General features: G+C 42.7%; 1 protein-coding gene across 6 annotated transcripts in view; it reads left to right on the top strand.

Annotated features, from left to right (window-relative positions):
* The window catches only part of LOC139366118 (CRACD-like protein), a 33,856-nt gene extending 8,657 nt beyond the window's left edge, over window positions 1-25,199 (top strand). For 2 of the 6 annotated variants that reach the window (XM_071103232.1, XM_071103231.1), the window contains exons 2-12: window positions 11,454-11,533; window positions 13,319-13,490; window positions 15,138-15,270; window positions 16,067-16,219; window positions 16,532-16,579; window positions 18,995-19,156; window positions 20,669-20,759; window positions 20,917-22,644; window positions 23,804-23,946; window positions 24,199-24,286; window positions 24,573-25,199. In XM_071103232.1, the coding sequence (XP_070959333.1) occupies window positions 11,470-11,533; window positions 13,319-13,490; window positions 15,138-15,270; window positions 16,067-16,219; window positions 16,532-16,579; window positions 18,995-19,156; window positions 20,669-20,759; window positions 20,917-22,644; window positions 23,804-23,946; window positions 24,199-24,286; window positions 24,573-24,739 (2,949 nt within the window). In that variant the 5' untranslated portion in view covers window positions 11,454-11,469 and the 3' untranslated portion in view covers window positions 24,740-25,199. Of the gene's footprint in view, window positions 1-713; window positions 771-11,453; window positions 11,534-13,318; window positions 13,491-15,137; window positions 15,271-16,066; window positions 16,220-16,531; window positions 16,580-18,994; window positions 19,157-20,668; window positions 20,760-20,916; window positions 22,645-23,803; window positions 23,947-24,198; window positions 24,287-24,572 lie in introns of all 6 variants that reach the window. The other 4 variants (XM_071103235.1, XM_071103234.1, XM_071103230.1 and 1 more) reach the window with 3 other exon arrangements.
* The last annotated feature ends 1,169 nt before the right edge of the window (window positions 25,200-26,368 follow it).

A 26,368-nucleotide genomic window follows, 5' to 3' on the forward strand; every position in this document is an offset into this window, starting at 1 on the left:
ATTCAACCAGTGTGTGCACAGTGGGAAAGCCCCTCCGTGTGTGTGTGTGTGTGTGTGTGTGTGTTTGAATAGACTTCCTGAAATGTCTGCCTGTTTTGGCCAGCCTGGTGACATCGCCGGTAAATGAGTTAATAGACCAATAAGTCCTAAACCAATAACAGCTAATTTTCAGTTTTGCCTTCTCCACTCAGACCACTCCCAGACAGTCATAGCAAAACTCTTGCTTGAGAAATTACTCTTTGCTAAGATCTTTTACCTTTTTAAAAAATATATTTCAAAGGACACTATAAGGCTTCAATCGCACAATATGTTCAGCACAGCAAATGTGGATTTAGAGTCTGGATGTGAAAACCAGATGGCTCTCTACTGACTCTGCTGAAGAGTGTGTGTGAAAGTTGTAATCAATGTGTTGTCTGTCTCATAAACCTTGCTAGTTGCTATCCTCTAATCCTTGATTGCGTAACATAGGTGACTCCTCACATCTGACTTTGAAATAGGCAAGCTCCAGTACAAAAACAATACTCAAACCTGGCTGTGTCCCTATATGGAATTGGCAGACTCCTCTGTTTAAATTCCCCATAACTGCCTGTGTTCAAATGCTTTTTCATCTTCTAAGTAATGGCTTGTTTACCTAACAGTCTTGTTTTTATCATTTAATGCTGCTCCTTTCCACCATCTCTCTCTCTCTCTCCCTTTCAACTCCCCCTGAAAAGTTAAAACATGAAACTGCGGACGTCATCGCTGCTGGCCGGTATTGGAGGCAGTCCAAGGTCAGTCCGTTAGCCCAGTTGAAACCTGCTACCTCTGAACCATGCTGCCCCATTGAGTAGTTTGTGACGGGTTGGTCACGTGGTCAAACCCTGGGAGGTTATGGTCCATAGGCTAACTGTGACAACCCCAGGTGGCATATTCCGCCCAGAATGCAGTTGTTCATAAGTACAACTATTATGATTCCCTTTGGACTGTGTGGACCTGTATAGACTAGACCAATCTAATTTATCATGTAGTCTAAATCAACTGTGGGTGGTGTTTGTGTTGTAAATGTACGTCTCTTTGTGTTGGTGGTTTTTGTCAGTCACATTGTCCACCTAGAGGCATTATTACCTATCTTTTGAAGCTTTATTCATCTGTGAAGCAGCGATTGGAACATTTCCTCAGAGTATGACAGAGGAAATGAATAGGCAGTATCAGATGGGAGAGTACTGGTAAAGATGGCTGTTGTCCAGAAGTCAGGCTCATTAGATCAGATTTCTCTCTGCCTCTCTCTGCTCTCATGTGTTAAAGTCAACGACTGTGCTGCTTTTGTCGCCTGACGAACGCTGTGGAATTTTTCAACTGGCCGATTCCACACCCGCGGGAGCGCAAAATATTTTTGGTATCTCCGATTGTTTAGGCAATTCTTACATATAAACTTCATTGGGAGGAAGGATGTTTGACATGCTTTTTACATTTCTATCACCAATCATGACGAATGAAGTCATTTTAGGCCCTTTTTAGACCTATACATGTCTCCCGTAAGGCCCTATGATCTATGAACCAACGTACATGATACAGACATCTTTGTGTCAATATACTCCTTATAGTGCTTTCTCAAATATGCAATATGTGTAGATTCTGATAATTGTTTAAATTCAACATTATTATCCAGGAAAGCCAGGTTTCCAAAAGCTGGGCCTAAAATAGCGTATAAGAGATCATACAAAATATTTTGTTGTGACTTAAATATATTTGTTGGTCAAATTGAGAAATTGTGAGTAAACTCGACAAAGAAGAATAAACTGTAGCCAAGATCAATGATAGGAAGAATGATGGGGTAAACCTTGGAGTACATATTTGTGCATAAAACAAATAATGAAAGAAATGCAATTTAAAGGTAGCATTTTGTATGGGATAGGTGGACAAATTATTGTTATCGATCAATAATGAGAAACCTCCTGGCATTGACAACTTAGATGGAAAGCTACTAAGGATGGTAGCTGACTTTATAGCCACTCCTATAGTGTTTGTCCTCCGGCCTGGGGGGGAAGCCAAAGTCATTCCACTTCCCAAGAATGGTAAAGTGGCCTTTACTGGTTCTAACAGCTGATTATTCAACACTATACGAGTCATCAACCACAGCTAGTGAATTCACTGCAACCCTAAACAAAACGCTGCAGTCAGTTTTAGAATGGGTGGCCAGTTATAAACTGGTCCTGAACATCACTAAAACTAAGAGCATTGTATTTGGTACAAATCATTCCCTAAGTTCCAGACCCCAGCTGAATCTGGTAATAAAAGGTGTGACCGTTGAGCAAGTTGAGGAGACTAAATTACTTAACGTTACCTTAGATTGTAAACTGTCATGGTCAAAACGTATTGATTCAATGGTTGTAAAGATGGGGAGAGGTCTGTCCGTGATAGAGATGTTATGCTTTTTTGACTCCACAAAGCAAGTCCTGCAGGCTCTAGTTTGTATCTTAATTTTTATCCAGTCATATGGTCAAGTGCTGTAAAGATGAACCTAGTTACGCTGCAGCTGGCCTAGAACCGAGTGGCACGTTTTATTCTTTATTGTAATCAGAGGGCTAATATCAATAATATGCATGTCAGTCGTTCCACAACTCTTAGCATCACTTGTTTATTATAAGACATTTTGGAAATTCCAAATTGTTTGCGTAGTCAATTTACACACAGCACTGACACACTTACCCCACCAGACATGCCACCAAGGGTCTTTTCGCAGTCCCGGGTTCAGAACGAATCCAAAGAAACCTACAGTATTATACAGAGCCATGATTGACTGGAACTCCCATCTCATGTAGCGCATCAATGTGACCTACTTCTTGTGTGTATGTACTGACATGTACAGTGCATTTGGAAAGTATTCAGACCACTTGACTTTTTCCACGTTTTTTGTTGTTACAGCCTTATTCTAAAATGGATTCAATTGTTTTTTTCCCTCATCAATCTACTGTACACAATACCAGAGAATGAAGAAGCAAAAACAGGTTTAGACATTTTTGCAACTATTAAAAATATCACATTTACATAAGTATTGAAACCTTTTACTCAGTAGTTTGAAGCACCTTTGCCAGCGATTACAGCCTCAAGTCTTGGGTATAACACTTACAAGCTTGGCACACCTGTATTTGGTGAGTTTCTCCCATTCTTCTCTGCAGATCCCCGCAAGCTCTGTCAGGTTGGATGAGGAGTGTTGCTGCACAGCTATTTTCAGGTCTCTCCAGAGATATTCTGGCTGGGCCACTCAAGGACATTTGGAAACTTGTCCCGAAGCCACTCCTGCGTTGTACTGGCTTTGTGCTGTTGGAAGAATGAACCTTCGCCCCTAGTCTGAGGTCCTGAGTGCTCTGGGGCAGGTTATCATCAAGGATGTCTTTGTACTTTGCTCCGTTCATCTTTGCCTCGATCCTGACTAGTCTCCCAGTCCCTGCCACTGAAAAACATCCCCACAGCATGATGCTGCCACCACCATGCTTCACCAAAGTGATGGTGCCAGGTTTCCTCCAGATGTGACGCTTTGCATTCAGGCCAGTTCAATCTTGTTTTCATCAGACCAGAGAATCTTTCTCATGCTCTGAGTCTTTAGGTGCCTTTTGGCGAACTCCATGCGGGCTGTCATGTGCCTTCTTACTGAGGAGTGGCTTCCGTCTGGCCGCTCTACCATAAAGGCCTGATTGGTGGAGTGCTGCAGAGATGGATGTCCTTCTGGAAGGTTCTCCCATCTTCACTGACAAAGCGGCATAGTTTTTCCTGAGTGACCATCAGGTTCTTGGTCACCTCCCTGACCAAGGCCCCTCTCCCCCGATTTGCTCAGTTTGGCCAGCCCTAGGAAGAGTCTTGGTGGTTCCAAATTTCTTCTATTTAAGAATGATGGAGACCACTATTCCTTCAACCTCATGGCTTGGTTTTTGCTCTGACATGCATTGCCTTTCCAAATCATGTCCAATCACAGGTGGACTCCAACCAAGTTGTAGAAACCGCTCAAGGATGATCAATGGAAACCAGATGCATGCAGGGAAAATATATAATTATACCATTTCTAATGTCACACCAAAGGACATTCAGATTTTTGTTTAAAAAAAAAAATATTTTGTGAAATACAAACTGTTGCAGAACATTAAATACTTCAAATAAAACACACACAAAAAAAACAAGAACATTAAGCAACTTTGTGCTGTAAAATGTTAACACTCACTTGGGCTCCCGAGTGGCCAGCGGTCTAAGGCACTGCATCTATGCTAAGAGGCATCACTGCAGTGCCTGGTTCGAATCCATGCTGCATCACATCCAGCCATGATTGAGAGCCCCATAGGGCGGTGCACAGCGTCAGCCGGGGTAGGCCGTTATGGTAAACAAGAATGTGTTCTTAACTGACTTGCCTAGTTAAATAAAAATGGGTATGAAGTGAAACAATTTTCTGGTGTTCAAACAATCACCTGTTAACAATGCTTAAGTGAACATGTAAATCATGCTAATGCTTTTTAAAATGTTATTCTTGAATTTATCTTAAAATAACATTTTACTGAAGTGAGTTAAATAGTTCTAAACTTCTCTTTTCTCTATACCTTTCTCCATTTCTCCCAAAGCTTTTCTCTTTGTGATGGTTGCAAAGGCATCATTCTAAATCTTTCAATTTCCCCCCTGGATTTCTGCTTTTAGATATCTATAAGAAAAAATAAAATTACATTCTCAAAAGTAGGCCAAATACTCAATTAGGATCAGGGGTGAAAAGATTTAATTTATTCCCATTATGGGGACCTCCTATGTGTGCGCACAATTTTTTTTATTTTATGGGCATAATCATAGAATTACACAAATAATCCCTAATGATGTAATAGGCTGTCTATGGGCCTAATAGTAAGATTTCTTAACTTTTAAAATGTACTGGCATAAAGTTGCATTAACACAACCAGTCATGTTACCTGATCGTCAAACAATTACTTCAAAAGGCTGTACTGTAGGCTACCTGTGCACATTACTCAGGGACGGCGCCAAGTCGGCCGTTGCAGAAATAAAATGGTTTTAAGCCCAATTTACAGTGCATTCGGAAAGTATTACATTTTATTACGTTACAGCCTTATTCTAAAATGGATTCAATAAAAAAAATCCCTCAATCTACACACACTATCCCATAAGGGATAACTGGTTTAGATTTGTTTTCAAATGTTTTAAAAATATAAAACACAAACCTTATGTAAATAAGTATTCAGACCCTTAGTTATGAGACCACGAAATTGCGCTCCAGTGCATCCTGTTTCCATTGATTATCCTTGCTGTTTCTACAACGTCATTGGAGTTAACCTGTGGTAAATTCAATTGATTGGACATGATTTGGAAAGGCGCGCGTGCGCACACACCAGTCTAAGGTCCCACGGTTGACAGTGCATGTCAGATCAAAAACCAAGTCATGAGGTTGAAGGAATTGTCCATAGAGCTCTGAGACAGGATTGTGGATTGCCAAAAGGTACCTAAAGTACTCGTAGACCATCAGAAACAAGAGTCTCTGGTCTGATGAAACCAACATTGAACTCTTTGGCCTGAAAGCCAAGCGTCACATCTGGAGGAAACCAGGCACCGCTCATCACCTGGCCAATACCATCCCTATGGTGGGGGTAGCGTCATGCTGTGGGAATGTTTTTCAGCGGCAGGGACTGTGAGACTAGTCAGGATCGAGAGATGAATGGAGCGGAGTACAGGGAGATCCCTGACGCAAAGCGTTCTGGAGCAGGTTAGGACCTCAGACTGGGTTGAAGGTTCACCTTGCAACAGGACAATAACCTTACGCACACAGTCAAGACATTGCAGGGGGAGCTTCGGAACAAATCTGAATGTTCTTGCGTGGCCTAGCCAGAGCCTGGACTTGAACCTGATCTAATATCTCTGGAGTGACCTGAAAATGGCTGTGCAGCGATGCTCCCCATTCCACCTGACAGTTTGAGAGTATCTGCTGAGAAGAATGGGAGAAACTCTCCAAATACAGGTGTGCCAAGCTTGTAGTGTAATACCCAAGAAGACTCGAGGCTGTAATCGCTGCCAATGGCACTTCAACAAAGTACTGAGTAAAGGATCTGAATACTTATGTAAATGTGATAACCCTAATTAGCCCATTGTCATTATAGGGTATTGTGTGTAGATTTGACGGGGGAAAAACAGTTTAATCCATTTTAGAATATGGCTGTAACAATGTGGAAAAAGTGAAGGCGTCTGACTACTTTCTGAATGCACTAGATATTTTTCTGATCATTATTGTCATATAGTAGGCTATTAATCAACATGGCTATAATTATATGTTCTCTTCTGTCATTACTTGATGCTTGTCTAGAATACTAAATAAAGCCTTGCTCACCAGAATGTCAGAAATCGATAGATTGATCAATGCATCATCAACAATCTAATGGACATCGATAAAGTTGTCTTTATTTCTGCTTCTTTCACAGAGCAAGGACATTTGGTGACCAGGGAGATTTCCAAATGAGTTTGACCAGTTTAAAGGAAATTAAAAGCTGTGGAAATAGATCCAACATGTTTCTGATAGTATTTCAGTTTGTGTGTGTGTGTGTGTGTGTGTGTGTGTGTGTGTGTGTGTGTGTGTATTTTTTTTTTGTGGTTGAAAATTAAATGGTCAGCTTTTGTCGCTGAATGAAATTACATGTTTATTCTACACAAAAGGTCCTTATGCGCACATTCGCAATCTCTCAAGATGCTGAAAGAAATAATATTTATCCACACCTGTTTACGAGACTAACATTTGGTCTATAATTGTACTGTGAGGAACACTTAATTCTGCAGCGGTTAATAGCATAATAGCCTACATGTAAGTGTCCAGACTTCAGTTACTATTCCAACTGTTAGGCTACTCCATTCTAAAATAATTACGGCATCCATACAGTGCCATTTGATAAATGCAAAAAGACATTACTTACAAAACACCAAAAAGTGTTATGAATGACATTTGTTGTTTTGTCATCATTCATTAGGCCTACCCAAGTCTTGTAACCTGAATTGATGCATATACTGCTGTCCGTGCGCGTTTCTCGGCCTCGGCCACTCATCTCTGCAATGGCAATTTGTTTTATCATTGAACCACACACGAGTTTGTTCGGTCATTTTTCATCTGACTGACATGCGGGAATGATCGCGTTCCTACCGGACCGTTCCTGACTTTCACCGCTGATTAGGACTATGTTAATATCAAGCTTTTTTTCATATTTTCTGTTTACTTTTGCGTCTCTGGACATCCTCTTTTCTCATAATTTCTCTCCCTGTATCTTCATGTTTTTTCTGTACTCCACATCTCGTCTTAAGCAGACAGACTTGTTTTCTTTTTGCCTGTTATCTAACAATGTACCCAGGATCTTGATTTGTACTGAACAAAAATATTAACGCAACATGTAGAATGTTGGGCCCATGTTGCATGAACTGAAATTAATGATCCCAGAAACTCTCCATATGTACAAAGCTTCTCTCCAATTTTATGCACAAATTTGTTTGCATCCCCGTTAGTGAGTGTTTCTCCTTTGCCAAGATAATCTGCCCACCTGACAGGTGTGGCATATTAAAAAGCTGATTTAAACAGCATGGCAATTACACAGGTGCACCTTGTGCTGGGGGCGAAAGGCCGCCCTAAAATATGCTATTTTTTTTGCAACAGATGTCTCAAGTTGAGTGTGCAATTGGCAAGCTGACTGCAGGAATGTCCACCAGAGCTGTTGCCAGAGAAAGGAATGGTAATTTCTCTTCCATAAGTCACCTTCAGCGTAGTTTTAGAGAATTTGGCAGTACCTCCCACTGGCCTCACAGCCATGGTGGCAGGGTTATGTAGGCATAGGCTACAGACAACAAACATGCATTTTATTGATGGCTGTTACGTACGCCTCTTGGAGGGAATGCAACTCCCTGCTACAACTCTCTGTGGAGTGAAAAAAGGTGTGCGGGTAAGGATGACCGAGGCAGAGAATATGTACCATTTACAGGGAATTTATTCTTCCACCTTGTGAAGGAAAAGGCGCTGGACAGAAGCAAAGAAAGTTCCCCCTCTCCTACCTTACCTGCTTACCCACTGGTTACTTTTCTTAGCACCACCTGGCACCCCTAATAAACACTGCCTTTTCAAGCTGCAGAAGGAGTTGGTAATTGAGGACAGCTGTATCCCCTGACAAGAGGGTGGGGTCAGAGCTCCAATTGGTGATGGGCTGACCAATCAGCTGCTTTGGAATCCAGGAAGCCATTTCCTGAAACACATATACATACAACCCCACAACACAAACTGGGGAACCTAACGATGGCAATTTGAATGCACAGAGATACCGTGACAATCCTGAGGCCCATTGTTGTGCCATTTCATCTCCTGCCATCACCTCACATTTCAGCATGATAATTCACGCAAGGATCTGTACACAATTCTTGGAAACTGAAAATGTCCCAGTTCTTCCATGGGCTGCATACTCACCAGACATGTCACCCGTTGAGCATGTTTGGGATGCTCTGGCTCTACGGGTACAGCAGCGTGTTCCAGTTCCCGCCAATATCCAGCAACTTCACACCGCCATTGAAGAGAAGTGGGAGAACATTCCATTGGTCACAATCGGCAGCCTGCTCAACTCTGAGAAGGAGATGTATTTTATTATGGATCCCCATTACTTTTCTTCGGGTCCAGCAAAATTAAGGCAGTTTATACAACTTTATTTTTTTACATTTACAATAAATTCAGATGTCACAACACACTGTGCCCTTTAGGCCCCTACTCCACCACTAGCAAACACACACAGATGTAGTACTGTAGATGTGTGGATGTGCCTATGTTTGTTGCTTCAGTGCTTCACTGTTTTTTTAAATCTAAGTTTACTGCTTGCATCAGTTGCCTGGTGTGAAATAGAGTTCCATGTAGTTATGGCTCTATGTAGTACTGTGTGCCTCCCATAGTCTGTTCTGGACTTGGACTGTGAAGAGACCTCTTGTGACATGTCTTGTAGGGTATGCATGGGTGTTCAATCTGTGTGCCAGTAGTTCAAGCAGACAGCTTGGTGCATTCATGTCAATACCTCTCATAAATACAAGTAGTGATGAAGTTCAACTCTCCTCCACTTTGAGCCAGGATGGATTGACATGCATATTATTAATAATAGCTCTCTGTTTACATCAAAGGGCCGGCTGTGCTGCCCTGTTCTGAGCCAATTGCAATTTTCCTAAGTCCTTTTTTTGTGGCACCTGACCACACACTGAACAGTAGTTAAGGTGCGACAGTAGTCAAGGTGTTGATGGTGTTTTATTATGGATGTACTGCTCCCCATCTTAGCTACTGGGCTCCCGAGTGGCACAGCGGTCTAAGGCACTGCATCTCAGTGCAAGAGGTCCAGGCTGTATCACATCCGGCCATGATTGGGTGGCACACAATTGGCCCAGTGTTGTCTGTGTTTGGCCGGGGTAGGCCATTGTAAATACGAATTTGTTCTAAACCGACTTGACTAGTTAACCTTTTTTAATTATGTTTAAAAATAATAATACTGTTGTATCAACATGTTTTGACCATGACAGTTTACAATCTAGGGTTACTCCAGGCAGTTTAGTCATCTCAATTTCCACATTATTTATTACAAGAATATGTTGAGGTTTAGTGAGATTTTTTTTCTTTTAACTGTGTGAGGCAAATGGTGGTCATGCCAGATACTGACTGGTTTTCTGATCCATTCCCCTACCTTTTTTTTTAAGGTATCTGTGACCAACAGATGCATATCTGTATTCCCAGTCATGTGAAATCCATAGATTAGGGCCTAATTAATTTATTTCAATTGTCTGATTTCCTTATGTAACTCAGTAAAATCTTTGAAATTGTTCCATACTGGGTTCATATTTTTTGACCGTGTCATTTTTATGTCACACCAGTGGACATAACATCACACCAAAGGATGTTTCATGCAGTTTGGGCAATCTGGGGCCTTGGAGTTTAGCTAGCATTCCACTACTGTACCCACTAAAATATGTTCACATCATGTCATACAGATGAATGATTTCAAGCATTTTCATGTAAAAGGTGTTGCACCAAATGAAAATAAAACGGACACTAATGTGGGAGGATCAAAAAAAGTCCTATATATTGATACATTCATAATCAAAAACTCACCCTCAGATCATGCCATGTGCTCCAGTCATGTCTTCTGCACTTCCTGTTTGGGCAAGGATCCTTCAACCGCAATGGCTTCCAGATAATAACTTGTTTTAATATCACAATATTGCGCCACACCGGTGGACATAAATAAATAAACGTTTTTATAAAACCAACTATATTTGTTCAGAGAAAATTGAGTATGGATGGACTTGGGAAATATTCTCACGAATAGACATCTGTGTTAACATGCTACATATTGGAGAGAAGGGTTTTGCTTATTTTTCTTTACATTTATATTAGAATTTTATCACACACAAAAACGTGTCACATTTAGTTGAAGAACATTGTAAAAATGTTATTAATGGTATGAGTCTAGATGATCCAAACAATGCAGTGTCTTCACAACCATTTAAAATTGAGTTTTCACAAATGAAAGTAAGTTATGTTTTTGACACATTGAAATGAAAAAAAGCAGTGGCACGTCAACCACCCATTTATTCTCAGACCTCCTCGGGTATTTGTACTATGCGGCTGAGTGTGATTGAAAGTGTTAGTATTGTAACTTCTCTCCCTTTCGTTCACTCTCTGTTGATATTCCTTGTTTTTATAATCATCGCATCCAGACTTAAGTTAATGTGGAAATTAACAAGTTACTCCTAAGTAATTGCATTTGAAGACCTTTATTAAGACTGCCCCCGAACCAGGGATATTGACTTGCACAAAGCATAGCCATTCTCATAAGCTCTAACCCCTCATCATGCCCTTAATAAAATTGGCAGGAAATCATACATGCCGAGGAGGTAATTGCATTTGAATCATCTTTTATTAATAGAGTAACTAGTTTTGCACGCGTGGTCGAATTCCAAATTGCCTCAACATCCTGTTTAGTCATTCTGTGGGGCCAGGGGCTGGGACTGGCTGTCACTGACCCTCTGACTTCCTTGTGGTGCGTCTGAGGCTATCCTGCTGGGTGCTCCAGACTAGAGCGATCTCCAGCCTCCAGACAGGCCCCTCCAGTAATCTGCCCCAGCCAGGCACAGGCTGCTTATCTCAGCCTCTTCCTGTGCCACGGCAGGGCGGTGGCGTGTAGGGCGTTGTGGTAGTGAGAGACTGGTAGCCCCTCCCTGATCTCTTCTCAAATAGAGAGCAGGGTTATGAAAATGGTTGTTACCATCGCAGGAGATTCACACAGCTGAGTTACAGTAAATGGGGATGAATAAAATGCAGTGCCTGATTTGAATCTGTTATTGTAGTCAGTCCATATAGACAATGGTCTTATTTATTAGTATCCCAAATCCCTGGAAGGCTTCCCTCTGTAATATAGTAAATGCCTGTCTCTCCCTCACAGCAGTGACTGCAGCATCATGGCCTCTGGACCATCAGATGTGATGACCAACCAGGATCCTGCAGACCCCACAGAGTGCACAGGTAAACCCACACTAACTGGCTAATTATCTTGTCATTGGTAAATAGCACTACCACAGACAGAGTTCCCTATCTGATCAGATTTACAGTATCTAGTCTGTAGGGAGGGAATGGCAAAATGACTCCTTGTCCACACAGTTTACATATATCCTCAGAGGCATATATCCATGTCTGAGAACCCTTGGGGATCATTGTAAGTTGAAGTGATACAATTATCATTGTGAGAATCCCTCCACATGATCCATGCAAAGGTATTCGTGTTTCTTCTAGACCTGTGTGCTGTTAGCTCTCTCAGAAAGCATTGGCCTTCAGGGAGGATCAGGCCAAGCTTAAGAAAGCGATATTATTACAGTTTTATTGGCAGGAAATTAAGTAAAATCTAATACATCTCACCACCCCTAAAGAACATTTGTAAAAATATCCATCCGCCAACCCTTCAACCCTACTGTGATGTGCTCTTGGAACGAGGAGGTCAGGGACTGCAAGGTCAGGCTCGGCCCCGTCTCTGGAGGGCTAGCCGGGATGTGGCTTAGCCCTTCCCTTCAGGAATAGGTCACACTGACAATCTCCTCTATTGGATTGAACTTCTAAAGCGGAGGGCGAAGTCCATTAAAGTAAATAATTTGTCAATGGCTGGAGGTGTGCCGGCCAGGCGGCGTGCCAGGGGATAATGTGGCGTACCCTGATAGTCAGGGGGAGGGGGTTAAGCTGCAGTCAAGATAGAAGCCCCGTGTGTAATATGTCCGTGGAATTAGAAGGGTCTTGGCCATGCCTCTTCCAAAGGGTTACAGTTTGTAATAGAATTAACATCAACTGAAGGAGAGTAATTAGTTGTTAGGTACGGCAGTGCTCACTAGATCAATGAGAATATTTAGTGGGAGAGTTTCTTGTGTCTGACTGTTTGTGTACCATCTTCCCATCTAAGCCCAAATTTGGCCTGTTCAAAAATCAAACTCTGCACAAAATATCTTGGTCTCCGCTTACATGTTCAGCTACTACAGTATATACATTCATAAATCTGTAGTAGTCTCTCTCCTACTGGACTTGAGTTTCCCTTGATTTGTTGACTTCAGCCATACTGAATGGCCCAATTCAAAGTGTGTGATAATGCCAGCTCAAGGCCTTGTCTGTAATTGGATCTCAAGTGTTTTCCAGAGCATGTGAGCCACAGGATTGTGTGGCTTTATATATAAATATAGTCACTACTACCAACCTTCACTCTTTAATCAGACAATTGTATTCCTAGCTGCTAAAGGTCTCCATCCTAGGATTGTTCATGTTGTAGTCATCCCCTCTCAAATATTGGCAACATTTGTATGGATCCAACTAACTTGACCTTCTCTTTGATAATTGGCCTTTCTGCTGCACCGTTTCACCTTCTTCTGCTATTTTGGCGTAATGTCATATTGTATCTAAAATAGTGTGCTGTATTATGATTTTGCACCTCAACAAACAGTTAAGATCTCTGCCTTGTATTATTCTCAAGATTTGGGGTTAGGGACAGTTTTTAGTTAGAGGTGTTGAGATTTTAAACGGGTGCTACATTTTAAATGGGACTGTTGAAGTGTTTTACTACCCCTCTCACTTGGTAATGCAAAGGTACATGGGTTTTTGACCAACACAGTAAATTACTCTCACTTTACTTGCGCTCACATGTGGGAGTAGATGTTCGTTTAGAAGCTTTCATTAGGTAGTCTTATTTGTTTGCTAGTGAAAAGACAAATGGTTAGGGAATAGCTCCCATTGTAAACTGGAGATGTTTAACCATGATATCTATCTTCATTGTAGGCAAGAAGAAGTCCAAGTTCCAGACCTTCAAGAACTTTTTTGCTAAGAAGAAGAGAAAAGAGGCTGCAACTCCTGCCGGGGACAATGGGTTGAAGTCTAGCCAGTCCAGTGACAATGTCAATGCCCCTGAACCAGCATTCCTCATCCGGTCTGAGAAAGACGAGGGCTCTGGGTAAGATTTATATTTTTCTCACATGTATCTTTTGATCATCACTATGGCAACAGCCTTCAGGAACAATAAACACAATATTTACATCTTACAGTTAAATGAGAAAATACAAGCAATTTCATCCTTAACAAAAAACATGTGTCACTGAATTTCTCCTCTGTATGTTTACAACATTAAAGGCACATATTTGTTCTAATAGAGTGGACCTCTGGGAATTAACGTTCTGCCTACCACTTAGTCACCTGAATAATAAATCAAGTCTTGTCCGCTAATTTTAGAGTTTAGCGAATTTTACTTCATTAAACATGCAGCCTCATAGGCTACCTGCTGCAGACAACTTCCCCAGAGACATGGATCGAGTCCTAAATGGCTCCCCATTCAGTGCACTACTTTTGATCAGGATCCATGGTGTTCCGTTTCAAAAGTAGTGCACCATATAGGTAGTAGGGTTCCATTTGGGACATTACCAGAGCTAGTGACTTGTCATTACTGCTCCTTTAGGTTTTTCTACAAATGTTATTAGATTTATTCCTACATGATTGGATGGATGACCCAGCCACTGCCTGACTGCTACGTAGGGGAGAGCCCTGGGGCCTCATTTATAACCTCTAAGTTTCACACTAAATGTCTGTGTGCCATTTCTGAAAAGACTGCGTAAGTCAAAAAATATTGATCACGCCATACATCCATGTGTTTCCTGTTATAAATCAGACCTGTCGTAAACATTGTGCATTGTGAACAAGCATTATAGTGCCACCTGGAAAACGCTCATGTGATCTTTTTTTATGGTGACAATTACGGCCTTATTGAAAAGTTGAAACTTTTGGAAATAGGCCATAGCAGTTAAGGTGTGTTGCCAGAATACTATCGCTGTAGTATTCAGCAAAGGTCTGTGACTATTTCTGAAGGGGGAAAAAAATGGATGGCAAATTTGTTTGCTGAACATTTTATTTAACAATGTTTTGCATTGACTGTTTCCCCCAACCTAACTTGCGGCACTGCCCGCAAATTCTGAAACATTGTCTAGGCCTACTCGAGGCATTTGAAATTGTATGGTGAACTGTCTGTTCTACTGTAGGCAACTTTTATTTTTTTATTTTACGTTCTATTGTAGCCAACATATCCGAAATAGCTTATCTATTTACTACTGTGAAGTAGTTACAATTCATCCCATCTCTCATTTAAATTGGATCTTCATTTGTTGTATTAGCTACTTCGGGAGTATGAAACCATTTCAGTCAGAAATGTGAGGAACTTATTCTGCATTGATCATGGAAAAAGATAATCAGGAAAAAAAAATTTTTATTGCAAAGATCAAATAGCTTTTTTTGCTCTTCTCAATAACTGCATCATGTCTTTTGGATTTTATGAATAAGCATGTCATTTCCCCCATTTGCACAAAATACTTCTTGCCTGCTGGCAAGGCAGTGCTTCAACCGTCAGAAATTGTGTGCATATATGGTCTAAGGAGTGTGGGGAGTTTAAGCATGTTCTCACATCAAGTACATTTCTTTAATATATGCCAACTTTTGTGTGAACAGGTGCTGCACATTTTGTGGTAGTGTTTGTAAATGAGGCCCCAAATTATCTGAGTTGTCATTTTAACATGAAATCTCACACTCAATTGTTCTATTTCCTTTTTTTTGCAAGGTCAAAAATCTACATGGGAAATAAGGCTCTGTCACATGACAGTGTCTTTGTCTCCGATTTGCCCCTGTCAGAGGTAAACGAGGATCTGGGAGCCTTTCAGGACAACATCCATGGAAAAGTCAAGTCTCTACAGGTGGGTAGTTAAGCCTGTGTTCCATACTTGGACTGGCTGTAATTCTGGATTTTGTACCTATAGTCCAATATCGTACACCCACAACAAGTGAAAACAATGTGTCTCCGTGGCTTGTGTTAGTATCTGATATTCAGCTCTCTTAAATCGGTATTAGCTTTGGCACTCTGTCCGTAGAACCTGGGTATAAAATTAGCCAGCCTGGTCATAAGCCGGGTAGACTGGGCGCTAGCTAGCTAAGGCTCATCCTTAGGTCTTACTACCTGGAGTGTTCTGGGCAGACTGCCACAACGGGCCGGCGTGTACGCGCAGGCTAATACATACAGCGGTCTGATGCACAACAGCGTTGACTAGGCACAACAACATGCTAAAATGGAGGAGATAACAGATGTTTGGCTGGTGGTGTTCAGTCTATAATAAGTCCATTTGGAGAAGGATAGGGATTATAATACCTTTTGTTGGAAGGAGACAGACTTGAGACTCCTTGAGAGCAGCTGAGCTCATTCAGATACACACACACACACACACACACACTGAATGGACACTATCTGTGATACTGCTTTCTTTCACCACACAAAGTCTGTTTTTCAGCTAGAATGGACCGATTGTTGCTTAACTCTCACTTATCATTCTACTTTGACGAGTTCGTAACCACTAGGTAGGGTAGCATGCTCTCAGAACATGTGATATAAAAGCGAAAAACCAATCTTTAGTACTCTTGCTGCACACAAGTCATATTTGTAGAAGTTTTACATTAATACATTGCAAAATCAAGGTTGCTAAGTATGTTGTCCTGCAGCTCCAGCTGAAACAGGCCATCCGGCTAGGCTCTCCTCCATCTCTGTGTGTGAAGGGGGATGACGCAGGGACTCTGTCTGAGGATGACGGCCTTCCCTGCAGCCCACCAGAGTACTCCACCCTGCACGCCGTCCTGGCTGGGGTGTCCCACAGGGTATGCATCATTATGCAGTGAGGACTGGCATCGTGTTCATGGGGTCAACTTCATGTTTGCAATCATTGGACCAGATTAGCTACGTAGCTAGTTCTGGTCTTCAGTACCTATTATAATTGTGTGGCATGTACTATGTGACTGCAGTCACATGATACCTGTCACATCCAATACCTGCACATACCACACATTCATGTTTCATGAAAGCTACTGTGAGGATGACTCGTGCTTATGTCTACAGATCTATTGCTGTCTATTGCCCTTTTATAACTGCGCTGTCACTCATCCTGTCTCTCTCCTCCCAAACTGGTACAGAGGAACAGCTCCCTGAGTCTGGAGGGAACAGACAGCGATGAAGACCAGGTAATATCCCGCTTTCCATGCTATTTTGTTAATATAGTCATGTGCTTCCTATTCAGTGGACACGTTGAATGATCCTCCTTGTCATTTGACCATCATGACCAATCAGAATGCGCCATTAGCCCAAAGAGGCAGAGAGGAGGCTCTATCGTATGATGTGGAAGAAATGGATCAAGATGACTGGGTTGTATTGTCATTTGATTTTAAGGTTAAATGTTCCCCAGATGTATTACACGTGTTGACGTCTTGGAGTACATCTGCCTTGATGATGTATAAAGCTGTGTGTCTTCCGATGAAGCTTGTACTCTTCAAGAAATGAAAGCTTCTGTGTCAGATGCAGTGTTAAGCAATAGGAGTGAGTCAGGATGGAGGCATTGTTGAGCTTCATACGTCAATGATATGTATACCATGTGCGACTGAGGCTCAGAGCAGCTACATGCGTTGTTGGCCATATTTACACCATACATGTACACAGTGGTTTGTTATACACATCAGAATTTAGGATACTTCTCTTTTCTGCCTCTATGTCTGAATGATTTGGCAAAAGTCTCATGATCAATTGTAATTACTGTAACTTATTCATGAGTTAACGTAAACAAGACAGTCAGTGGAATAATGCTGTGTGAAGTGTATCTGCCTCAGCACGTATGTTGGTGTTATTATCGCAGCTGGCACGCTCACACTCGACATAATGGGACCATTGGAATGAATAGACACTTGGCTAGTTTCTATGAATGCTGATTGAATCTTTTAAGCTTTTCTCAATTGAATTTGATTGAAAGGAATCTGCCAAGGGACTCCAAATAATCGTCTGAAGTTGTGAAAGGAATGTCCTAAAAAAGGAAAACCACAATTGGCATTTGATTGACTTAAAAAGGCTTACACAGCCCTCTGATAGCACGTTCAATAGTAGCTTCTATTGTTTTTGTATATATTATAGTATACTGTTTTTTTTTTTCTTTCTCTTGAGCTATCTTTTCCACTTAGCCAGGAGTTTAAAAAAGGGTCAGAATAAAATGGAAAACCTGCAGAGAGTAAATCACTCCACTCAGCATTCCAACTGCTGCCTTGTGGGATGACAGGAAGATATGGGGGGGGGGGAGGGGGGGTCCTATAGGAACTGGTGTACCATCTTACCATGTGTGATTTTTCAGTCGTTTCTGACTGTTCGTCCTGAATGACAAACATAACGCAGGCACACACACACAGATGCACTTGTTTATTCTCGGAATTACAAATAGTTGTCACGCGCTTGTGTTTTGCCTCGCTTGTCATGCCTTCAGCTGGACCCGGAGCTGTAACAAGCTAGAGATTGTTTTTCGAACCATAAATGGCAGCGTGCTTTTGGTTTGACCTCTTTTGAAATGGGAAGGGATGGCAGTACACTTGCTTTGTCTCCCAGCTGCAAGCAGCACTGAGAATCCCACCACAAATCTTCAGCTGAAGATGATGACCTGACAGTAATAAAGCTGCATTTCATTCTGCTGGTCTGTTTCTGCAGGATGCATTGTTTGACTCAGAGGAAGGTGGGGTCCTGCCGTGTGGTCTGAATGCATTCCATTGGTGTTCTCTGGCAGTCAGGCTGTCTTCTGCAAATGGGGATATTACACCACTCAGAGTCAGGAGGCCCTGCCAAGACTAGCTCTGGCTATAGAACAAACGCAATACATTAATTTACTGTATATATTCAGTGTGTGTGTGTGTGTGTGTGTGTGTGTGTGTGTGTGTCCACTCTGCTGGATACAATACAAACAGGTTGTCATAAGTGAAACTACCTCTGTCTCTGGTTACACAGGGCAAATACATGTTGATACCCATAATAGCAGCAATCCTATTTGCTTAAATGTTTGTGTAAAATCTGTATTGTATATGACAAATAGCTATTTATCATAAGAATCCATTTATAGTATGAAAGCAAGCTGTTAAGTCTGAGGTGGACCATTTGAGGTGGAATTGCTGTCAGAAACAGTAGAGGAAACCTACCTACATTCCAGAGCACTGAGAGTGGAGGCCTGTATTTGTTCAGCTAATGTCAGTGGGAGCCAGGCAGAAAAATGCCAGGACATTGGTCTGCCTGGGACATTTTTACTGACGCTCGACGCTGCTAGGAGGTCTTTATAATGGCGTCCCTGACATTGTTTATCCAGCTGAACAGACAGTCAGTCCTCTCTCTTCTCCATTTCTTATAGCTTTTCCTTTTGTCTTGATTAGAAAACTCACCCCCATATCTTAGGATATGGTTAATCTGTGTCAGGAGATAAACTATATTTGATTCAGCATTCTTGAATCTGTTTAGCTGGTACCTGGCTTCAGCAGAGAGTAATGTGACATGTGGACAGATGTCTGAAGACATTGAGGTTGTAATCATTATATTATTTACTGTGTTAAAATGGCCTCTCTCTCTCCCCTCATGTGTAGATGTCCTGTGAGGCGGGCTCAAGATCGGTCAGTCCCCTGATCCCCCTGCCTGTAGACTTCAGCCAGCCTGCCAGTCCAATGGGCTGCCTGGACAACACCGCCGCTCGCCACCGCCTGGCCGTCCGACACAAGGCCTGCTCCAAGATGAGGAAACCCACCACTGTAAGATGTACAGTTGAAGGCGGAAGTTTACATGCAACTTAGCCAAATACATTTAAACTCCGTTTTTCACAATTCCTGACATTTAATCTTAGTAAAAATTATCTGTTTTAGGTCAGTTAGGATCACCACTTTATTTAAAGAATGGGAAATGTCAGAATAATACTAGAGAATTATTTATTTGAGCTTTTATTTATTTCATCACATTCCCAGTGGTTCAGAAGTTTACATACATTCAATTAGTATTTGGTAACATTGCCTTTAAACTTGGGTCAAATGTTTTGGGTAGCCTTCCACAAGCTTCCCACAATAAGTTGGGTGAATTTTGGCCCTTTCCTCCTGGCAGAGCTGGTGTAACTGAGTCAGGTTTGTAGGCCTCCTTGCTCTCACACACTTTTTCAGTTCTGCCCACACATTTTCTATAGGATTGAGGTCAGGACTTTGTGATGGCCACTCCAATACCTTGACTTTGTTGTCCTTAAGCCATTTTGCCACAACTTTGGAAGTATGCTTGGGGCCATTGTCCATTTGGAAGACCCATTTTCGACTAAGCTTTAACTTCCTGACTGATGTCTTAAGATGTTGTCCTCATGATGCCATCTATTTTTGTGAAGTGCACAAGGCCCTCCTGCAGCAAAGCACCCCCACAACATGATGCTGCCACCCCCGTGCTTCATTGTTAGGATGGTGTTCTTCGGCTTGCAAGCCTCCCGACTTTTCCTCCAAACATAACGATGGTCATTATGGCCAAACGGTTCTATTTTTGTTTCATCAGACCAGAGGACATTTCTCCAAAAACTACGATCTTTGTCCCCATGTGCATTTGCAAACCGTAGTCTGGCTTTTTATTATGGTGGTTTTGAAGCAGTGGTGTCTTCCTTGCTGAGTGGCCCTTCAGATTGTCGATATAGGACTTGTTTTACTGTGGACATAGATACTTTTACACAATGTGTCTCCTTCCTGAGCGGTAAGACGTGGTCCCATGGTGTTTATACTTGCGTACTATTGTTTGTACAGATGAACGTGGTACCTTCAGGCGTTTTGGAAATTGCTCCTAAGGATGAACCAGACTTGTGGAAGTCTACTTTTTTTTTCCTGCGGCCTTGGCATGCACAAAGTAGATTCCCTAACCTACTTGCCAAAACTATAGTTTGTTAACAAGAGATTTGTGGAGAGGTTGAAAAATGTGTTTTAATGACTCCAACCTAAAGTGTATGTAAACTTCCGACATCAACCGTACATACCCATCCCCTTCTATTCCATACCCAGCACAAGTCCCCTTTGATCACCAGAGCAGAACCCCATAAAAATCCATCCCATGAGCCAAGTGTCCAGCCCATCTAGCCCAACCACAACGCGCCAGCCTGCCGTCAACTTGCATGGCTCATGAGTCTACCAGATCTTTGTAAAACATGTGTCCGATATGACTGAAGCTTGACAGATAATAGTACAGTTCATTTAAAGATAAATTAAGATTACATTATGACTCATCTCTGCCATATTTCTGTTGCTCAGAGGGTTGATGGCAGGGCTGAGGGAGAGTCATTCCAAGAGGAAAGACGGAGTGTTGTGATTCCAGAATCTGTGGAGGAGGACCAGGAGGAAGGTAATATAAATTATCCTTATTACAGTAGCATTACACAAAATATTGATGCAATATCGGCAAGATTATGTTTCATGGTATTGAGTAAGTATGGTTGTCATAATAATGCTGTAGTGACTTGCTTATAGTGGCTCTGCTCAGACGTAGTTGTGTGTTCCAGATGTGAAATGTGAGCAGGCTGTTGCTGCCGAGAAGGAGCAGACCGATGGGGCCGTGGTATCCCAGCAGGCCGAGCGATCAGCCCCAGATAAGGAGGTGGATGAGCAGGGGGACCAACCAGAATTGTCTCAGGATGTCTCTTCCTCATCCCCTTCCATACAGAATGAGTCTGATTCTGAGGACTGTCTCTCAGGCCAGGCTAAAGCTCTGACCCAGACTGCACCCCTGCCTGGCTCCCTGGACTCTCTGGAGCCCCCTACTAGAGACTACGATGACTTCCTCCTAGCCCCTAATGGGTGTGAGGTGGCTGAGGAGGGTGGCTCTCTACTCCAGGAGGTGCTGCGCTCCCTCAAGTGTCCCCTGGCGTCTGTCCTGGGGCTGGAGGCTGTGCCCCTCGATGAGGTGAATGTGAAGGGTTTAGACCCTGAGAGCTGGATGGATGAGCTGGCTGATGAGCCTGCGCCTCCGTCCCTTCCTTCAGATCCAACCCAACAGGAAGAAGCCTGTCTCCCCAGTGATGGACCTGACTGCCCAGCAGAGTCCCAAGAGGAGGAGGGTGAGCCTTATGCATCTGAGGAGGAGTATGTGGTAGAACATTTCAAACCAAAGGAGGGAGCGGAGGATCAAGTTGAAATCAACCCTGAATACTTAACAAAAGAAGATCAGGACATTCCTTCAGTTTATATGGAAAAAGAGGAACAAGAAGATGGGGAGGAGGCAGCAGGGTTAGAGGAAAAAGCGGTAATAGAGGAAGCAGAGGAGGTTGTCCAAGACGAGGCAGAGGAAAGAAAGAAAGATGTGTGGAGGGAGGAGGAAAAAACGGAGCCAATCTCAGAGGTGCCAGTGCAAACAGCCTTATTGGAGCCAGAGGATATAACGCCAACCTCTGTGGAGGATGATGCACAGCAGGTTCCAGACAATGACACAGACACTGAGAGAGCTTGTGAGAGCCCTGAGTGCCCCACTGAGCTGCCTGACCAAACAGTTAGGGAACCAGTCTGTGTCTCCCAGCTGCCAAATAGCAGTACACCTCCTCCAGATTCCCCAGACCAGCCTGAGTCCACCACACATACCACACAGGACCAGGAAGAGCCCAGTGTAACGACTGACCAGTACAGTATAACCAGTCCCAGTGCAGCTTCTGGCCCAGAGCAGAGCCCCCAGGAGCCCTGTAGTGGACCAACTGCCACAGAGGATCATGGGAAGCCATCTTGTGACTCTGAACAGAGTAGACCAAGGTTCACAATTTCCCCCACCTGGCAAAGGTTGGACACCAACGAGCCAACCTCCCCTTCTACATCTCCCTCCCCTGCTACCTCCCCCTCTGTCACTGTGCCTGGGGCTGTGGAAGCAGGGGTTACAGCAAAAACAGATCCCCCAAGTAGAGTGGAGCCACTTAGCCCTGTGGTGGCTGAAGTCCCTGCTTGTCCCAGCAGAACACAGAGCACCACGGCACCCACACATTCCTCCAAAGACACTCCACCTGCCGTTCCTGCAGCCCAGGAGGAAGGGACCCCTGAGAATCCGTTTGGTGTTAGGCTGAGGAAGACCTCTGTGGGTATGTTGCGCTTAGGATCAGAGAGTGAAACTCCCCCCTCATCCCCAGCACACTCACTTCCCATAGAACCACAGAGGTCCTCGCTCACTGAACCACAGCCACAAAGCAAATCTGCCCTGCTCAGAAAGCCCTCCGAGCTGGACGGTATCGTCAAGCCCAAGAGAACACCAGGTACTAAAACCGTCTCAGTCACCATCACACCAGTCAGTGTTTACAGACGTGTGATATATATGGCCTATCCTTCACTCACAATGCCACCTCTTGTTTATATATATTTCACAATGTTGAGCTCACTAATCTTCAAATGACAAAACATTTAGTCTATGTATGTTTTAGGGATTTGGACTCCTGCTGGACTAACAATTCACACTGAAACGGGTCCATGAGTACTGTTGAGAGCAGACTTATTGAGATATCTAAAAAGAGACCTATAAACACCAAGGAGAGATTCCTCTAAATGATATGTTATTAGTCACATGCGCCGAATACAACCGGTGTAGTCCTTACATTGACATGCTTACTTATGAGCCCCTGGCCAACAATGCAGTTAAAAAAAATATGGATAAGAAATAAAAGTAGCAAGTAATTAAAGAGCAGCAGTAAAATAACAATAGCAAGACTATATACGGGGGGGGGGGTACCGGTCAGTTGAGGTAATATGTACATGTAGGTCGAGTTATGAAAGTGACTATGCATAGATGATAACGGAGAGTAGCAGTGGTGTAAAAGAGAGGGGGGTGCGCAAATAGTCTGGGTAGCCATTTGATTAGGTGTTCAGGAGTCTTATGGCTTGGGGGTAGAAGATGTTGAGAAGCCTCTTGAACCTAGATTTGGCGCGCCGTTACCGCTTGCCGTTCGGTAGCCGAGAGAACAGTCTGACTAGGGTGGCTGGAGACGTTGACAATTGTTAAGGCCTCCCTCTGACACCGCTTGGTATAGAGGTCCTGGATGGCAGGAAGCTTGGCCCCATTGTGGTACTGGGCTGTACGCACTACACTTTGTAGTGCCTTTCGGTCAGAGGCTGAGCAGTTGCCATATCAGGCAGTGATGCAACCAGTCAGGATGCTCTCGATTTTGAGGATCTGAGGACCCATGCCAAATCTTTTTAGGCTCCTGAGGGGGAATAGGTTTTGTTGTGCCTCTTCACTGACTATTTCTATCAACAAATTGGCTGTATTTGAATGCTAATGGTTTTCGGCATTTGTCTTTGGTTCGTACCTCTCTTACATTTCCACTCTAAACAAAAAGATTATGCCAAATGAAATTACCAGGCCAATCATACCATATTTCGCACCATTTGAAAACATTCTCCTGTGTTCTTCTGTTTCAGATCTCTCTGTGGGTCGAGTGCCTAGTGTTGGATCTAGCGGGGGATCTGAATCACCAAGCTGGATCTCAGTGGCCAGACAAAAGCAAAGAATCTTCAAAGAGAACTCATTGGAAGAAACTACTGAGAAGGTCCCTGCCGAGAAGGTAGGGATGGTGCACATTGTTTTGTGTTCTTTTGTTTAACGAGAAGCCCACTGTTTCAGAGAGAAACCGTTGACTTGTCAATCAACCCATCCATCCAGTCCTTAGCTCTTGTTAGCTTTTATTCTGCTATCACGACAGGGTCTACCTTTTGATGCAATATCTAGAGTTTATATGAGACTGAAGTTGTGTAAGTGCCATTTACTTTGTTATACATGTTGGAATGAATAAGCAGTTAATTCCATCTATTTCCAGGGGGAGACGAACAGAAAAGGTTCCATTCCTACATTGACGAGTCCTGTCAACAAAGACCAAGCCAAGCCTCCGGGACCTCCTGTAAAAGGTTTGACTCCTCAGTATCCCACTCTGCTACCACACACATCACTTTCTTATAAAGTGTTTTCATTGTTCTCTCAAAATACTGAGTGTGATTGATACACTGCTGCCCCCATGTGGAAGAAACATGCGAATAAAATGTTCCTGTTGAAAATGTTCTGTATCTGAGAATGCCTAATCTTCTATGACGTAAGATTGTTGGTTGTAGGACTTTTATCACACCTACAGTGTCTTTAGGACAATGCAGAGTGATTGTGTCACTAAAGATGTTGTTCTCTGCTCGTTGTCCATAGTGTTGTGTTCTCTTGAGATTTCTAAGCCTGCCGTGGTTGAGAAGGAGGGGAAGAGAGCCCCAGCTCACCCCGCACCTACAGCCCTAGTCCAGGATGAGCCCCCATGGATGGCCCTGGCCAAAAAGAAGGCCAAAGCCTGGAGCGAGATGCCCCAGATAGTTCAGTAAAGACGGGCCGTCTCAAACCGAATCATCCGTCCACTGATGGATCAGAATGCACTTGCACAACCAGAGTATATCTTTTGACTTCTAATACCTTCGGGTTTCTTATTGGACAGATGCTGAAACCTTCCAGTCACGTGCTGCGGTGAAAGTCAGTTGGGAATTAGGTCAAATTAGTCAAAGTTATGGCCTAAGATTGAATTCAGTTGACATGATATATCTATGTACAACCAACCAATTATTGAATGATATTTTGTTTTAATTTCTTAACTGCTATTGACAGTATTCCTTGTATGAGTGAGGGTCCAGTGTGTCAACTTTGAACCTAGCCTTGAGCTTTGATTTGGAGGATGAATAAGCATGGCTGGAGAGAGTTCTTTGTATTTATTAAATATCTTTCATGCATTGTTTTATTTTTGTATTGCCTTTTGAACATGTGTACATTAAATGTGTAGTAAATAACAAATGGGAGTCCATTTTCTTTTTCTTTCAGCTCTCTTCAAGAACATTAACATAAAAACTGTTACTCTTCTTTGTACCTACTGCCAATAGTGCATCAAAGATGGTCATAGCCATCAATTTAATATGAAAGGTATAGGCATACTTAGGCAGTATAATATATATATTTTTCTGTTAAACGGATGCCCCGCTTCACATTTCTACCCCCAAAAATATTTTGTATCTGATTCATGTGAACGATTCACTTTTATTTTAGTAGATGGGATTCAGTTCAATCCCAGTGAATCAAATCATGGGAATCTAAATAAGCATTTGTGGAATGTGAACAGTACATGTAATATTTTAACAAGGGGTTAATTTTTTTTTATTTGCTCACTTTTCAAACAATTAAATCTTTAATTGAACAGTTAATTAAATGTGTATTTCCCTAGTGGGGACAACTGTTAAACATTAGCTAACCTTACTCTGTAGGTAATCTGGGGTTCTCTGAAAACCAGCTGAATAATGGTAATGTTAGCATACTTGAAACAACTTTTGAACCAATTATCTGCAGGTTGCTAATAGTTAGCTAGTAGTTTTTTTTGGGGGGGGGGGGGAACCTAGCAGCGACAGCTTGTTGCTTTTTGGCCAGGGACAGCCCTGCGGCTAGCCAGTGAGAGATGGCAGGAAACCCCCATGCAAAGATTCCTGCAGCAGTCAAACCCTTACCAAGGAGTATTTTTCTCAGAGTAATAAAGGCCTAGTTCATAAATTCTGTGGATTTTTTTTTTTTTTTTTTTGCGTCAAGTGTTTGGCTGGCCAAATTTTAGTGTAGAACAACTACAGGGGGGTTTGAGAAGGTGTTCCTGCCTTCCAGGCCAACTGCCTGGAGTAAGTTCTGTTGGGACCTAAGTAGCGGGAAGGGGTGGTGGGGTGTGTTGGGGATAGTGGTTGTATATTCAGTGCATTTGGAAAGTATTCAGACCCCTTGACCTTTTTCCACATTGTGTTACGTTACAGCCTTATTCTAAAATGGTTTTAATTGTTTATTCCCTTATCAATCTACAAACAATACCCCACAATGAGGGACACATTTCACTTTACGCCTGAAAAGTAGAGTTCCTAGAGATTATACACAGTGGCTAGTTTGTTAGGTACACCCATCTAGTACTGGGCTGGACACCCTTTTGCCACCAG

This window comes from Oncorhynchus clarkii, chromosome 14 (assembly GCF_045791955.1).
Source record: "Oncorhynchus clarkii lewisi isolate Uvic-CL-2024 chromosome 14, UVic_Ocla_1.0, whole genome shotgun sequence".
NCBI lineage: Eukaryota > Metazoa > Chordata > Actinopteri > Salmoniformes > Salmonidae > Oncorhynchus > Oncorhynchus clarkii.